Here is a 17,575-nt window from a genome sequence, read left to right as displayed (position 1 = left end):
GGCACCACCCGAGCCAGGGCCACCCCACAGGGAGACTGGAGCCGTGCCGAGCAGGAAGCAGGAGGGGGTGGGCTGGGATGGAGCATGGGCGGGGCCATGCCTGGCTGTTTGGGGAGGCACAGTCTCCCCCAGCCTATGATACCCGCCGCCCAAGCTGGGACCCTAACCCAGCTGTGCCCCTTCTCAAGGGAAGTCTGCAGAGTGCCAGGGCAGGGAGCTCAGCATTGTTAGAGGATGTGGCAATCCCTTCCCCCACTCCACCACAGCCCCACCTGGATGTCAGGAACACTGGGGATGAGCAGGGCACCCGGGGGGAGGTTTCTCTCCCTGGGTCCCAGGCCGGACTGTGAAGGGTGGGGCAGGTTGCAGGCATCAGGCTGATGTTGGGGAGCGATGGAACTCATGCCAGAATGGGTGTGGATCCAATCCATTCTTGCCAGGCATCAGGTTATTTACGGGAATGCCCCAGTTGAAAAGGGACCCTGGTGGCTTTGGTCAGCACTGCTGACTGGGCCATTAAAAGTCTAATTCACGCAGGGCTGGCAGGCTCCCTACCTGGCCCTGCGCAGCTCCGGGAAGCAGCCAGCATGTTCGGCTCCTAGATACAGGGGTGGCCGTGGGGGATCTGCATGCTGCCCCCATCGTGAACACTGGCTCTGCATCTCCCATTGGCCAGGAACTGCGGCCAAAGGGAGCTGCAGGGGTGGCGCCCATAACCCGCACCCTGAACCCTCTCCTGTGCCCGAACCCCCTACCCCAGCCCTAAGCCACCTCCTGCACCCCAAACCCCTCATCCCCAGCCCCACCCCAGAGCCCACACCTTCCAGACAGAGCCCTCAACACCTCCCGCACCCCAATCCTCTGTCCCAGTTCTGAGCCCCCTCCCGCACCCAAACTCCATCCCAGAGCCCGTGCCCCAAAACCCCTCCCGCATCCCAACCCTCTGCCTTAGCCCTGAGCCCCCTTCTGCACCCCAACCCTCAGCCGCAGCCCGGAGCCAGTTCCCACACGTCGAACCCCCTCAGTTCCACCCCCCCACCCATCCCAGAGTCTGCACCCCAACCCCCTGCCCCAGCCCGGAGACACCTCCCACACCCTGAACCCCTCATTTCTGGCCTGACCCCTGAGCCAACCCCATGTCCCGGCCCAGTGAACGTGAGTGGAGGTGCGGGAGAGTGCATGATGGAGGGAGAGGGGATGGAGTGAGCAGTGACGGGGCCTTGGAGAAGGGGCAGGCATGGGGTAGGGCAAGGGTGCTTGGTTTTCTGCAATTAGAAAGTTGGCAACCCTATCTAGTTGGGGCTGTGGAGCAGCCTTGCTGGGCCACCAGTGTCCTGCTCTTGGGTCCGGAGGGGCTGCGCAGGCTGTGGGAGTGTTTCTGAGCTAGGCCTGTTCGTGCACTGTTCGGCCCCAGCACCCCACTGCGCCATTCACTGCCGCATTCCTGACCCAGCCCAGCTACAGCGCCCTGCATTCCTAGTGCGAAGGGCCCCGGCAGCTCCCTGCATTCCTAGCGCACGGGGCCCCAGCAGTGCCGTGTGTTCCTAGCGCATGGGGCCTAAGCAAGCAGCGCCCTGCATTCCTAGCACGCGGGGCCCCAGCAATGCCCTGCGTTCCTAGTGTGACGGGCCTGGGCAACGCCCTGCATTCCAGGCACAAAGGGCCCTGGCAGAGCCCTGCGTTCCTAGCACGCGGGGCCCTGGCAGTGCCCTGCATTCCTAGCACAAGGGGCCCAGTCAGTGCCCTGCATTCCTAGTGCGAAGGGCCCAGGCAAGTTGGGGCAATGCCCTGCGTTCCAGGCATGAAGGGCTCTGGCTGCGCCCTGCATTCCTAGCACGAAGGGCCTCAGCAGTGCCCTGCGTTCATAGCGCGCAGGGCCCCAGCAGCGCCTTGCATTCCTAGAGCATGAGACCCCGGCATCGCTCTGCATTCCTAGCACGAAGGGCACCAACATCGCTCTGCATTCCTAGCGCGCAGTGCCCCGGCAGCGCCCTGTGTTCATAGTGCGTGAGGCCCTGGCAGCGCCCTGCATTTATAGCACACGTGGCCCCGGCTGAGTCCTGCGTTCCTAGCACGAAGGGCCCCAGCAGCACCCTGCCTTTGTAGCGCACAAGGCCCCTGCTGAGTCCTGCGTTCCTAGCACGAAGGGCCCCAGCAGCACCCTGCCTTTGTAGCGCACAAGGCCCCTGCAGTGCCCTGCTTTCCTAGCGCATGGGGCACCGGCAGCGCCCTGCATTCGTAGTGCGCGAGGCCCCAGCAGCGCCCTGCGTTCCTAGCGCGAAAGGCCCAGGCAGTGCCCTGCGTTTCTAGCACATGGGGCCCTGACAGTGCCTTGCGTTCCTAGCACGAAGGGCCCCATCAGCGCCCTGTGTTCCTAGTGTGAAAGGCCCCGGCAGTGCCCTGCATTCGTAGCGTGTGAGGCCCCAGCAGCGCCCTGTGTTCATGATGCGCGGGGATCCAGCAGCACCCTTCGTTCCTATCGCGAAGGGCCCCAGCAGCGCCCTGCATTCCTAGCGCATGGGACCCCTGCAGTGCCCTGCGTTCCTAGCATGCGGGGCCCCTGCATCATCCTGCGTTCGTAGCACCTGGGGCCCCGTCAGCGCCCTACATTCACAGTGTGCGAGGCCCCATCAGCGCCCTGCATTCCTAGAGCACGAGGCCCCAGCAGCGCCCTGTGTTCCTAGCACACAGAATCCCAGCAGCACCCTGCGTTCCTAGCCCACAGGGCCTGGGCAGTGCCCTGCGTTCCTAGCATGCAGGTGTTCATGACGTTATGGCTTTGGGCATCCAGCGCCCACCGTGGCCAGTCTCAGGAGAGGGGAAAATGACTTGACATCCAGGGATGGGGGAGGAAGGTGGGCTGGTGAATGGGGAGACCCTGAAGCGTATGCCTCCAATCCCCAGCCAGTGAGCAGCCTCTCTGCACCCCCTGCACACCTGGCTCTAAACTCTTCTCTTCTGCCTTCCGGTTTCGTAGGTGAGCAGGATGCTGTGGCAGGTGCTTCTGCTGGTGGAGGGGCTCCTGGGGACTGGCGCCTACTTCCCTAATTACCCTCCCTGCGCAAACAGCACAGATGGCAGGAGCGTGGACTGCAGCCTGCGTGGCCTCAGACTCATGCCGGATATATGTTCCATCAACGTGACCTTCCTGAACCTTGATGAAAACTTCCTGTCACTGCTGGCCAATGACTCCTTCTCTGGTGTCCCTCACCTGGAAAACCTCTCGGTCTGCTGGAACTGCAAGCCAGGGCAGCTGCGGAAAGCACATGAGGATTGTCAGCTGGTGATCCAGCCAGGGGCACTGGTCGCTCTTCATAACCTAATCAACCTGAGCCTGGCAGGAAATAGCCTGAAAGCTCTGCCCCCGGTCCCCTCTTCCCTCTGCTTCTTGGACTTGAGTTACAACAATATCCTTGTGCTGGGCCCTCAGAGCCTCGCGGGGCTCAGCAACATGAGGGAGCTACTCCTAGGCAACAACTGCTACTACCGGAACCCGTGCAACACCTCCGTATCCCTCGCACAGGATACGTTTAAAACCATAACCTCCCTGAAACAGCTTTCACTGAAGTTTAACAACATGACTGAGGTTCCCCAGGGGCTCCCACCCACGCTGTGCCAGCTTGACCTCTCGGAGAACAAGATATCCCACGTGAGCCACCTGGAGAACCTCACCAACCTGAGATTGCTCAACCTGGAGTGGAATTGCCAGCGATGTGACCATGCTGCTCAGCCCTGCTTCCCCTGCCCAGACAACAAGTCCCTGACCTTCGACACGGATGCTTTTCAGAACCTCGTGAAGCTCAGGAGCTTGAACCTGCGAGGCAACTCCCTGTATGACCTCAACACCAGCTTCTTCAACAACCTCAGCAGCTTGGAGACCCTGGATCTGTCAGACAACTTTCTGACCTGCACCATTAGAAATGGCACCGTCTTCTCTATGCTGCAGTCAGTGCAGACCCTAAACCTGGGCTACAATTACCGTTCACTGGTGACCTTCGAGAACCTGACTCTATCTGAGTCCTTCGGCCAAATGAAAGCTTTGAAAAATCTCATCATCAATGGCTACTTCTTCAGGAACTTGGCTGCAGATGGGATCAAACCTCTCTTCAACCTAAGCAACTTGGAGACCCTCCACTTTCAAACAAACTTCATCAGAGATGTGAACCTGTCGCTCTTTTCTAAGTGCAGAAGCCTAAAGCTCATCAGTCTGTCTCAGAACAGCATTGCCTTCTCCCACCCTTGCGAGAGGAATGGGAATAGAGCTGGACCGGGGCCTTGGGGCCTCTCCCAGGAAGGCACTTCGGCAGAGAATCCCTGGCATTGGGCGGAGCCTAAAGGAAGAGCTGAGGAAATGGTGAGGAATAGCCAAAGCTCCCATCTCAACTTCCCGGCTGGCATTCACTGCAACAAGACCCTGGATTTATCATTCAATAGCATCCACAGCATTGAGCCGGCCCAGTTCAAAGGGCTAGAGGATATCGACTGCCTCAACCTGAGCTCTAATTACATTAGCCAGCCCCTAAATGGCAGCCAGTTCCTGATGCTGCAGTCCCTGAAGTTGCTGGATCTGTCTCACAATAGGTTTGACCTGTACTATGGCAGTGCCTTGCAAGAGGTCCGCCACTTGGTTGTGCTGAGCCTCAGCAATAACCAGTTCCACTTCACAATCAAAGGCCTGGGGCACAAGTTTGAGTTCTTGACAAACCTCAGCAGCTTGAAATTTCTGAACCTGGACAACAACCAGATAGGTATTAGGATCTCCAAACACCTGGAGAGCCATTCACTCGAGACTCTGATCTTCAGCAGGAACCGGCTGGACATCATGTGGATGAGTGGGAGGAATACCTACCTTGAGTTCTTTGCCAAGTTGCCCAAGCTAACGCTCCTGGACATTTCATTTAACAAATTGGACTTCATTCCAGCCGAGGTCATTGACACCTTGCCCGAAAGCTTGAGAAACTTGTCCATCGCCTATAACAACCTCTATGACTTCCCATGGGACAAAACGGAAAGACTGAAAAGCTTGGAATTCCTGGACTTGAGTAATAATGCACTGGAGATGCTAGTAACAGATGGAGATTTCTCTAGGATGAACCTCACGAAGCTCACGAACCTCACAACCCTCAACCTCAGCTACAACAAGATCAGATCTCTTCATAAAGAGTTCTTTTCCAATGTCAGCTCCTTGCACTTTCTAAACTTGAACCATAACAAGATAAAGATGATAGATGAAAGCAGCTTTCCAAACACACTTCTCAAGAGCTTGCAGCACCTGGATGTGAGCAGCAATCCCCTGAGGTGCACCTGTGAAGCCCACTGGTTCCTCATGTTCCTGAAAAGCACTTGCATCATGATAGACCATTTCTCCACTAGCATGCAATGCGACCTGCCCGAATCGAAGCGAGGGCAGCCTCTGCTCTCTATGGACCCTCGGTCATGCCAGGATATATATGGCCACCTAAGCTTCCTGTGCACTTCCCTCATTGTGACATTCATAACCGTGCTTCCTGTCCTACATAAGCTATATGGATGGGACTTCTGGTATCTCAGCCACATCTGCCTGGCCGCAGTCAGAAGAGGCTACGCTCAGATGTCCACACCCTCCCTGGAGGAATACGATGCATTCATAGCCTTTGACTCCCAACACAGCACGGTGGCTGACTGGGTCTACAACGAGATGGTGCCCCACCTGGAGGAGAAAGGAAGGAGGAGGTTCAAACTGTGCTTGGAAGAAAGAGACTGGACAGTTGGAAGGTCCAGGATTGAGAACCTCTGCGACTCCATCTACAAGAGCAGGAAGACCATCTTTATCCTGACGAGGGAGGGGTTTGGCAGTGGCTTCCTGAGGCACACCTTCTTCATCACCCAGCAGCGGCTGTTGGACGAGAAGGTGGATGTGGTTATCCTGGTGCTGCTGGACCCAGATATGAAGATGTCCAGATTCCTGCTGGCCCGGAAAAGACTATGTGGGAGGACAGTCCTGGACTGGCCCGGCAACCCTTTTGCCCAGCCCTACTTCTGGCACTGCATGCGAGCCCTGCTTGCTCACGAGGTTCACCACTTTTATGACTCGCACCTGAGGAGAAGCATTGACAGTTCTGGGGCAGGGGAGCTCCTGCCAGTGGAGAAAGCAGTGGCCAGGCCAACATTGCGAAGGCCCCGAGAAGCAGCCAGAGCTTGTGCATTGCAATGATTGCTTCTCATCTGAGTGGCTCATTGTTTTGCCTTTTACCCACTGCTGAGGGGCAGCTGTTCACTGATCCCGTCTGTGTGGCTGCTAGAACTCCCCATCCCAGCTTTACTCAGAGCCTGCGGGGACATTGGCCAGAACTAGCACCAGTGGCATGCAAAGAATCTCCTCTCTGGTTTGTATTGTAAAGACTTTTCCCATTCTGCCAATGGTCAGATTCGCACCCCTGCCTAGCTTGGCTTTGTGCCCACCCCCATGCTGCACACAAGGGGGATAGGCTAAGTGAGAAATGCCCTTGGGATCCCCATAGCTCAAGTGTTCTGCTTCAGGCCCTCCCCATGGCAGGGAAGCAGCAGGGAGGTGAGGGCTAGGGCGCTAGGGAGTTTCTCCCACACACGCACCCGTGCAGCTGAGTGCTGTGCCTGTGGTGGAGACAGAAGCAGAGACGGGGAGGGCAGGCTGAGCTCAGGAGGGGAAGGGCAAGGGAAGCTTAGGGAGCAAAGGGAAGTTTCCCCGAACCCTGTTTAAAGAAAAGAGCCCAGCCATCCCCACACGCTCCGGCCCCACAAGTGAGGCCCCCTGAAATCATGAGATTGATGTAAACCCACGAGATTCCAAAGCACCCAATGCAGCTGGGTTCTTTGGTTTGTCCCCTGGTTCCTGGGCTGTTAGAAACATAGGCCACAGGGCTAGAGGGACCTCCTGGGTCCTCAAATTCAGCCCCACTGTCACAGGCAGCCCTGTCATAGCATCCCTATCATAAATGGATCAAGGTCTATTGTAAAGCTAGTCGGTGTTTGCCCCCACAGCTCCCAGTCATGGGGAGTTGGGCCTGAACCTCATCCCTCTGGTGGTTAGAAACTTGCTTCTAATCTCCAGCCTGAATTTACTCATGGCCAGTTTATATCCAGTTATTCTTGTGTCCACACTGTCCTTTAACTTCAAGAGCTCTTCCCCCTACCTGGAGTTTACCCCGGTGTATTTACAGAGAGCTGTCAGAGCCCCTCTGAGCCTGCATTTGTTAGGCTTAACCAGCTAAGCTCTTCCAGTCTCCTCTCATCAGCCAGGCCCCACCTGTCACCGTGCCTCTGTGGGTCACAACTGAGAATACCAAATTCAGGACAAACTGCTGAGAAATAGAGCAGACACACCCCAAAACTGGTGGTTATTCTCCCATAAGATATAACAAACCAGCAACAAAGGTAAACTTCTGTTTCACCACACTGGCTAACAAGAAGTCAGAAAAGCAGCCTCCTTAGGTATTCCAGTCCTGGATTCAACACCAAGACACTAGACTTGAAGATGAGTGGTTCTTTAAAACCAATTTCATCAAACAAAAGGTTCTTCTGATCCCAAAGGATCAGACACACACCCAAGTCAATATACAACTCAGATCTTATCCAATAATCATGCTGTTAACAATCCTTTAGTATCTAAAATCTAAAGGTTTATTCATAGAAAGAAAGAAAGAAAGAAAGAAAGAAAGAAAGAAAGAAAGAAAGAAAGAAAGAAAGAAAGAAAGAAAGAAAGATGAGAGTTAAAATTGGTTAAAAGAATCAAATACATACAACAATTGCAAAGTTCTTGGTTCAGGCTTGTAGGAGTGATGGAATAAACTGCTGGCTTGTTAAGTCTCTGGTTGCTTCCAAAACATTGGAAGGTCCTCAGGCCCTTGGTTAGAATGCTCCCATTAGTATAAGTCCATAGTCCAGAGGTTTGAGCAGGAAAGAGGCAAAATAGAGATGTTTCCAGTGCCCTTTTTAGCTTCTCTCAAGGGAAACCCATTGTTCTCCTTGTGGAAAATTACTGGTAGCAAAATGGTGTTTGGGGTCACATGGGCAAGTCGCATGTCCATGCATGAGTTCGCTTAGTCACAGCAGAAGCCATTACTTATACCCCAGATGGAACGTTCAGAGGAAAGTCGATTAAGTGTGGCTAGGCATCTCCCACGGTCCATTGTGAGTTAAGTGTTCCTTGATGAGCCATTTAACTTGAATAGTCCCTTCAAGATGTGCAGGCTAAATACCTTGTGGGCATTACCATAGGAGCAAACATATTTGAAATATAGGTATGGAGCCAAATTCATAACTTCAAATACAAAAATTATACATGCATATGTGACACATGGCTAGAAAGGGTTAAATATCCTGCCAAATAAATGACTAAAATTCAACCCTTAAAGACATGTGAGGAGATAACATTTGTGTTTTTATGTATTTCGTGGTCAATGATGTAATCAACAGTCCCTGTCTATGCTGTATTCTGATAAATCAGAGATCAAAGAACATCCTAGCATTTAAGGGAAGTGTAAATACGGAGTATCTCTGTATTCATCACTCTTTGAAATGTATAGCAAATCATCCATGAATGGTGGAGGAACAGGCGACTGTCTTATGTTAATTCGTATAGCTAAGTAACAGTGATAGATTGCCTGATGGATGGATGCCTTATGTTAATCTGTGTGAATAATTAAAGACGATGCTTAGGAGATAAGAGCCTATTGTTCCCCGAGGGACTCCAACTTGTCAAAGAAGACCTGAAATTGTATAAATGATCCTTGGGTCCTGATCCTTTTTATCTCAGATCTGCTTAAGCTACATCAGGGGAAGTTTGAGTCATAAGATGAGATCCCAGTTAAGCTGGTATGTCCTGGATATGATATTGGACAGTAGACTATAACCTATGAACTAAATTCGAAAAGAACTCTTTGCAATTACAAAGCTCACCATCTCTGCTATGAATCTGAACCTCAAGAATTGAACTCATGTCTGTATGTATAATGATCTTTTAACCATACTCTCTCTCTTTTAAAAAGAACAGGAGTATTTGTGGCACCTTAGAGACTAACAAATTTATTAGAGCATAAGCTTTCGTGGGCCACTTCTTCGGATGCTCTAATAAATTTGTTAGTCTCTAAGGTGCCACAAATACTCCTGTTCTTTTTGCGGATACAGACTAACACGGCTGCTACTCTGAAATCTCTCTCTTTTGTTTTTTTTAAATAAATTTTAGTTTAGTTAATAAGAATTGGCTGTATGCGTGTATTTGGGTAAGATCTGGAATATTCATTAACCTGGGAGGTAATGTGTCCGATCCTTTGGTATTGGTCGAACCTTTTCTTTTATACGATGAAATAAGATTTTCAGAAATCTTCATCATATTTGACTGGATGGAGGCCTAAGGCTGGATCACTTTAAGGGAACTGTGCTGTTGGTTTCTGGACAACCTGTGAGGTAATAAAGAAGCAGTTTTAAGATGGCTTGGTAAATCTAAGTATTGAAAAAAATCCACCATTTTGGGGGATTATCTGCCCCATTCCATAGACACCTTACTTGGCATACTTTGTACAAGATTTGTTGTAATTATATAACAGTGGTAGCAACAATGATCTACATGGTCAGATTTTAATCAGATAACATCACACTACCATTCCCCTGATCCTCCTCGTAGCTCTTCTCTGCATCTGTTCCACTTGAAATTCTCCTTTCTTGAACATGGGTGATCAGAATTGCACACCGTATTCCAGACGCGGTCTCACCAGTGCATTGTACAATGGCATTAATACTTCTCTATCTCCACTGGAAATGTCTCGCCTGATACAGCCTAGGATTTCATTTGCCTTTTTCACAGCTGCATCCATGAGTGGTGTGTATAAGAGCCTGGGGGAGGCTAAGTGGTGTGTATAAGAGGCTGGGAGAGGCATAGCCCTCCCTCTTCTTTCCTGCCTTACTGGTGAGCAATGGGGAGGGGAGGGATGGAGAGGAGCGAGTGGCGGGTGGGCAGAGCCTCAGGGGAAGAGGCAGAGCAGGGGCAGGAAGAGGCAGAGTGGCGGGGTCATGGGGGAAGAGGCAGAGTGGCGGGGTCATGGGGGAAGAGGCAGAGCGGGGGTGGGGCCATGAGGGAAGAGGCAGTGTGGGGGCAGAGCCATGGGAGAAGAGGCGAGGTGAGGCTTTGAGGGGCGAGGCCACAGTACAGCGTTCGCATAAGCCTCCCTACACGAAAGAGTCATGTACCACCTATGGCTGCATCACACTGGTGACTCATAGTCCTCCTGTGATCAACCCACACATGCAGGCCTCTCTCCTCCTCTGTCGCTTCCAACTGATGAGCCCCCAGTGTGTAGCAAAAGCTTTTATTAATAGACCCTAAGTGCACAACTTTGCTCTCTGTACTATTGAATTTCATCTCATTTCTGTTCCTTCAATCTTCAAGGGCATCCAGATCTTCTGATCTTCCTCAGTATTGATTATGCCGCCTGTTGAAACAGATATTTTAATGGCCCACAGTTGGGCATGTAGAACTGATGAATGAAATTGTTTTTAATTGTTCACTTTATTAATGTAACTTCATAAGTAAAGTTTTATGAATGAAACAATATTCATTCATAAAACCGGTTACCCCAATAACTGGCTAATTAACAATTAAGATGCTTGTTAAGAGCCATAGCTGTTCAGTCAGCTGCCTTTGTAAGTTTCACTATCAATCCAATTCCTGCTTAAATCACAAAGGGCAGGTCCACACTGGGGCGGGGGATCGATATAGGAAACGCAACTTCAGCTACGAGTATAGCGTAGCTGAAGTCGACGTTTCCTATATCGAACTAAATTTACTTACTTCAGGTCCACGCGGCGCAGGCAAGCTCCCCCGTCGATAGCGCTTCCTCCTCTCAGCGAGCAGGAGTTCCACAGTCGACGGGGGAGCGCTTCTGGGATCGATCTATCACGTCCAGATGAGACGCGATAAATCGATCCCAGAAGATCGATCTCTACCCGCCGAATTGGGCGGGTAGTGTGGACCAGCCCTAAGACTTGCACTGTTTCAGTATTGTAACTTCTGTTCACCATTTATTACACTTGCCTACAGTGTAACTTCTGTTCACTGTTTGCCATCCATTATACTTGTCTATATTGTAACTTCTGTTCACTGTTTGCCATATTGTAATTCAAACCCCATTTTAAAACGCTTACTACATTTTGTAAGGGCTTGCTGCAACCTTCATTTTTGCAAACCCTGCTGTAATCTTATTAGTTTAGTTTAGATGTGTGAATGAGGTATGTATGGATGATGGAATAGAGTTCCACTGATTAAATAGAGTTCAAACACCAAGGGCTGAAGATGCAGACAAGAGCCCTAACAAAGTAAGAAAAATCCACCCTAAAAAGAAAAGGTACAATAGAAGGAAGATCAAAGCCCGGTCCGAGTCTGAAAGTCATGTCTGCAATTGACGGGTGATCAATCACCAAACCTGGAGGCAGCGTGACACAGCAAGACCTATAGACTCTGGATTCAAACTAAAGCCTACAAAAAGGATGGGTGAGATGGAAAACTTTGGAGGAGGGTAACATTCTGCTGCCAACATGGAAGGGCATCGGTGCATGCCCAACAGAGACCCAGCTCGTCCTTGTGCCCGGCTTTCCTGGCCAGTTAGCCGCCACAAGCTACGAACCCAAGCTGCAAACTCAAGCCACAGACTCAAGCAGGACTGGTAACTATGCAGCAGCTGCAGAACATCTGATGGATGTGTGTGTTTGTAAATGTCTGTCTGTGTGTGTGTGTGTATAGGTATTAGGTATAATGTGTGTGTATAAGGATTAAGATATTAGTTATTGGTCATAAATCAAATTGTTATCATAATAAATGTGGCATCTTTATCTTGTCCCCTTTAATAAGATCCTGCTAGTTTTTACTGGTATAACAGGCAGGGATTTACCAGTACCTGTGAGCATACGGAAACCAGTATGCTTAATGCACAGTCATTTCTTTGAGAGAGAATTACACAAGCAGTTACGGTTACATGGTATACATTCTTTACCATAAGCCTCAGTACCCCAAGCATAAACCCTCAGTACCTATGTTGGCCTTACACAATATCCTGATTGGCAAACAAAGCAGATATATTTACCAGCTCTAGATGGAGACGACTTCTCTTTCCCCTCTCAGGCACTTGGTCTGTCCCTTGAAGCAGGGCCTTGGTTACCTTGAAGACCTCTGGTTTTAAGATCCCTCGAGGCGGAGCCTTGGTTACCCCGATGACTTCTGTCTCACAGTCTGGAACCTCTTTGGATGTTAATTGGGGAATTGATCTGACTCATTTACTTTGCTTAGCACCTATATACCTTTTTGTTCTCAAATGAGTCACATGTTCCAGAAATATGCCTCATAGGCATTTATTACTTGTTTTCTTCATAATTTTGAAAGGGATTGGAAAGTGAAAACACAGACCAAAGCTCAGCCATAGTTTACTCTCTCATAAATCATTCACTTAAGCTCTTAGCATGAGGTTATCCAAAAAGGGTCATTCTGACCCATGTCAGCCATGTCAGCACCAAGCCCACTGATCGCATGATCTTACGTGTTCTTTACTTTGTGAGCGGGTTCTCTGCTGATATATTCCAAAGTTCGGGGTTAAAACACACACGCCCATTGAGCCATTATTAACCATTCCAGTGCAGTTTCAGCACCTTCAGTAATTTTCCACTCCATTTATCTAATGCTAAGAGAATCCTGCTCCCAGAATCCTCTAGCAGGTTCAGACATACCAAGCCATACCAAACTCATGCTTGTCACATTCATTCATATCAGTCACAGCAATTCATAATAATTTGGCACCGTCTCAACACCGCCCACCTTTGTTTCATCAGCACACTCCTACTTCTTGTGTCGAGGTCAGTAATGAAAATATTAAATAAGATTGGTCCCAAAACCAGGCCTTGAGGGACCCCACTAGTAACCTCCCTCCAGCCCAATAGTTCATCTTTCTGCACAACCTGTTGTCCTCTCCCCTTTTAGCCAGTTCCCCCCCGCACCTTACAAGTCCTTTACTAATCCCCATCTTCTCCTGCTTCGCTAATCATTGCCCATAAGACACTGTGGCAAATGCTCTATTGATGTCCAGACAGATTAAATCTACTGCATTTCCCTAGTCTAGAAAATCACTTCTTGTCCAAGAAAGAGATGAGGTTGGTCTGGCACAATCTATCTTTGCAAAATCCATGGTACATTTTATCGCATTTTACATTTATCTCCATGTCTTTAATTATTCTTTCCTTCAGAATTGGATCTAAAGCTGTGCATACTATTGAGGTCACACAAATGGGCCTGTAATTTCCCCCCTTTCTTAAATATAGATACAATGGCTGCAATTCTCCAGTCATATGGTGCCACCCCCTATTTGATAGAGCTCATGTGCTGGCTCTTTCAGTGTCCCCTTTGAGCTTGTTTCCACCTCTGATGTGGTCATTTCCGTTTCTGTACACTCATTCCCATCAGCTGTCCTGCCTTTGTCCCCATGGCCTACAGTGGCATCCTGACTGAAAACTGAGTTTAGAATAGTTTTTGGACCACGCCTAGATTATTCGTAAACTTTATCCCACCCTCACTGCATACAGGTCCCACTTCTTTTCTTGTTCTCTTTTTATTTAGAGGGCTAAATAACTGTTTACTATTGTTTTACTTTTCTCGGCAAGGTCTATCTCTGCTGGACTTTTGAAAGTCTCTCTTTATCTCTACGCTTTCTGACCTCCATGATGTCATTTTCTTTGCGGATCAGTCCCTCCTTCCATGTCGTGTAGGCTCTCTGATTGCTCCTAACACCCATTCTGAGCAGTTAGGTGCTGACAAGCTTTTTGACCTTGCTTGGGATGCAAATTCCACATCGTTTTTGCACCTTTGACTTAAAGAGGTCCCTGAATTCTTTGGTTCAGCTGCCTTCACTAGCTAGTTCCCTTCAGCTCTCAAAGTCTGTCTTTTTGAAGTTGTTAACCTCAGTTATCAACCAGGTTTTGATTATTCTCTATTTAATTTAAATTGGATCAGCTTGTGATCCTCGACCCACGGTTACTGTTGTGACTAGCGCTTTTATCATGTCGTGGCTATGGCCTGTAACGGGATTTCCATACACCACTGGCATGCCTCCTCTGTGTCTAAGGCTGGGCAGGCCCACCGACTGCGGGGGAGGGGGGCAAAGGGGGCAATTGCCCAAGGGCCCGGGCAATTTAAAAGCGCTCAGGGGTCCCCGGCCGCCGCTGCTGCTGTAGTAGCAGCGGCGGCAGCCGGGAGCCCCTGGCCCTTTTAAATTGCCCGGACAAGTCGCAGGGCTCCTAGGTGCGTGTGACAGCTCCAGGCCCCACACTTTGGGGGGCCCCGTGGGCCGGCGCAGTCAGTCCCGTAAGTGATGACATCGCAGACGTGATGGATTCGTCACTTCTGCCCTGGGCCCCGCCCCCCCCCGGGACGGCCCTGGCCTTGGCGCTGGCCCTGGGGCCCAGAATTGCTGTTGATGGGGCTGGGGCAGTAGCTCTTCAGCATCAGGTGCCCCTTCTACTCTCTGCTTGCTCTGCAATAGTCCCTCTTGTGGTAACTTGGCCTTCTGGCCAGGGCACCGTTTAGTATACCCCTCCTCGGGTTACAAAGTATGACAGGACCACACTCCAAATGCCGTCTCTGGCTGGTGTTCTGCCCCAGCTCGGGGCTCTGTGTGGCTGGCACAGGAACCCGGGCCCACCTGCTACACTGGATTCCAGCCTAGAGACCTATAACCACCAGTACAGTCCCCACCCTCATGCTGTTTCCCTGGTCTCCATTCTACCAAGTGTAAACAGGGTAAATGAATTGAATGAACTCTCCCCTGGCAGCTAGCTGGGAGGGGGAGAGACTTCAAGAGCAAACTGTATTTACATGAACACACCTACTCTGCTTAGATATCCAGCAGATAGAGCAGTGTTGCTTAAAATAATCAACTTTGGCTGGTGTTGGGTTACAAATCACTTTAGTACTCAATGCAGGAGTAGTGAAATGTTATCAATATTGTTGTCTTTATTGTATGAGTAAAGGAGAGCAGAACTGTGCTTAACCTGAACCAAATGAGAGGATCATCCTCAGCTGAAAGGACCTCATTAAGCCAGGGGCTCAGAATGCCAGAGTGTCTCAGCCAGGAGGTGTGGCCCACCTCCCCAAGGGTCCTCTCTGGTCTGGTTTAACCTGTTCCCTCCCACTATTCAAAGAAAGAGCTAAATAGGCTTCATTAGGAGCCTCTTTGGTATTTTAAATGCTCAATCAGAGTTGAAATCATTTGTAGTAGGACTGTGTTTCTGCCCAGCTTGCTAAGAGCTGAAAATCACTGAGGCCTGGTCTACACTACGAGTTTAGGTCGACTTTAGCTGCGTTAAGTCGACTTAAGCCTGGACACGTTTACACGACGAAGCCCTTTCTTTCGACTTAAAGGGCCCTTTAAACCGGTTTCTTTACACCACCTCGACGAGGGGATTAGCGATAAAATCGGCCTTATGGGGGTCGGAATTGGGTAGTGAGGACGGAATTCGACATTAGTGGCCTCCGGGAGCTATCCCACAGTGCTTCATTGTGACCGCTCTGGACAGCACTCTCATCTCAGATGCACTGGCCAGGTAGACAGGAAAAGCCCCGCGAACGTTTGAATTTCATTTCCTGTTTGCTCAGCGTGGAGAGCACAGGTGACCATGCAGAGCTCATCAGCACAGGTAACCGTGATGGAGTCCCAGTCCCAGTCTCAGGATCGCAAAAGAGCTCCAGCCTGGACCGAACGGGAGGTACGGGATCTGATCGCCATCTGGGGAGATGAAGCAGTGCTGGCCGAACTCCGAAACAGTAAAAGAAATGGCAAAACATTAGAAAAGATCTCCAAGGCCATGAAGGACAGAGGCCATAACAGGGACGCACAGCAGTGCCGCGTGAAAATTAAGGAGCTAAGGCAAGCCTACCACAAAGCCAGAGACGCAAACGGAAGGTCCGGGGCTGAGCCGCAAACATGCCGCTACTACGAGGAGCTGCATGCCATTCTAGGGGGTGCAGCCACCAGTAGCCCAAGCGTGTGCTATCAGTCCCTCTCTGGAGACAGGGAATCGGGTTCGGCGGACGAGGAAGATGAGGATGGAGAGAACATCATAGATAGCTCACAGCAGCAAGGAAGCGGAGAAACCAGTTTCCCCAACAGCCAGGATATGTTTGTCACCCTGGACCTGGAACCAGTAACCCCCGAACTCACCCAAGACCCTGTGGGCACACAGGGGACCTCTGGTGAGTGTACCTTTGTAAATATTACACATGGTTTAAAAACAAGCGTGTTTAATGATTAATGATTAATTTGCCCTGGCAATCGCGGCCAGTACAGCTACTGGAAAAGTCTGTTAACGTGTATGGGGATGGAGCGGAAATCCTCCAGGGACATCTCCAGAAAGCTCTCCTTCATGTACTCCCAAAGCCTTTGCAAAAGGTTTCTGGGGAGGGCTGCCTTATCCCGTCCGCCATGGTAGGACACTTTACCACGCCAGGCCAGTAGCACGTAGTCTGGAATCATTGCATAACAAAGCATGGCAGCGTATGGTCCCGGTGTTTGCTGGCATGCAGACAACATCCATTCCTTATCGCTCTTTGTTATCCTCAGGAGAGTGATATCATTCACGGTCACCTGGTTGAAATGGGGCGATTTTATTAAGGGGACATTCAGAGGTGCCCCTTCCTGCTCTGCTGAACAGAAATATTCCCCGCTGTTAACCACGCGGTGGGGGGGAGGGGTGAAGTGTCCAACCCAGAGAATTGGGTGTGTGGGGGAGGGGAGTTAGTTGGGTTTGTGCTGCATGTTAAACCTTAAACCTCAGCCCCTCCTTTTACATTGCAAACCCATTTTAAATGGCCAACCCAACGGGTGCTTGGTATGGTTAATGAGAGCAGTACTGTTTTAAACCATCCCCACTTGTTAACAAGGTTAAAAAAGCCCAAAGACTGTGTCTTACCATGGCTGCCTGCAAGCTGAAATCTGTGGCCTGGCACTGCGTGAGTGATCTCTCACACCAAACCGGCAGTCCCTCAATGTAAGAGGAAAAATGCGACCTTGTAACGAAAGCACATGTGCTGTGTGATGTGAACAGCAAAATCTAACGTGAAAGAGTGTACCCATTGTTCTAAAAAATGTATCTTTTTTAAACAACTCTCCCTTCTCCTCCACCAGCTGCAAATGTTTCACCTTCACAGAGGCTAGTGAATATTCGAAGAAGGAAGCGAAGGACACGTGACGAAATGTTCACTGAACTACAGACTGCCTCCCACGCTGACAGAGCACAGCAGAATGCGTGGAGGCAGTCAATGACTGATTTTAAAAAAGCCCAATATGAGCGAGAGGAGAGGTGGCGGGCTGAAGAGGAGAAGTCGCGGGCTGAAGAGCAGAGGTTGCGTGCTGAAACGCGGGCTGAAGAGGAGAAATGGCGTCAGCTTGTACTCAGAAAGCAAGAGTCGATGCTCCGGCTGCTGGAGCATCAAAGTGATATGCTCCTGCGTATGGTTGAGCTGCAGGAAAGGCAGCAGGAGCAGAGACCGCCGCTACAGCCCCTCTGTAACCAACAGCAGGAGCAG

At 50.4% G+C, this 17,575-nt stretch overlaps 1 protein-coding gene across 1 annotated transcript in view; it reads left to right on the top strand.

Annotated features, from left to right (window-relative positions):
• The first annotated feature begins 2,986 nt into the window (after positions 1-2,986).
• The window catches only part of LOC135881557 (toll-like receptor 7), a 33,436-nt gene continuing 18,847 nt past the window's right edge, over positions 2,987-17,575 (top strand). The window contains exon 1 of the mRNA XM_065408220.1: positions 2,987-6,156. Coding sequence (XP_065264292.1) covers positions 2,987-6,156 — 3,170 coding nt within the window. The remainder of the gene's footprint in view (positions 6,157-17,575) is intronic.

This window comes from Emys orbicularis, chromosome 7 (assembly GCF_028017835.1).
Source record: "Emys orbicularis isolate rEmyOrb1 chromosome 7, rEmyOrb1.hap1, whole genome shotgun sequence".
NCBI classification, from domain to species: Eukaryota; Metazoa; Chordata; order Testudines; family Emydidae; genus Emys; species Emys orbicularis.
This window is presented reverse-complemented; position numbering and strand designations above follow the sequence as displayed.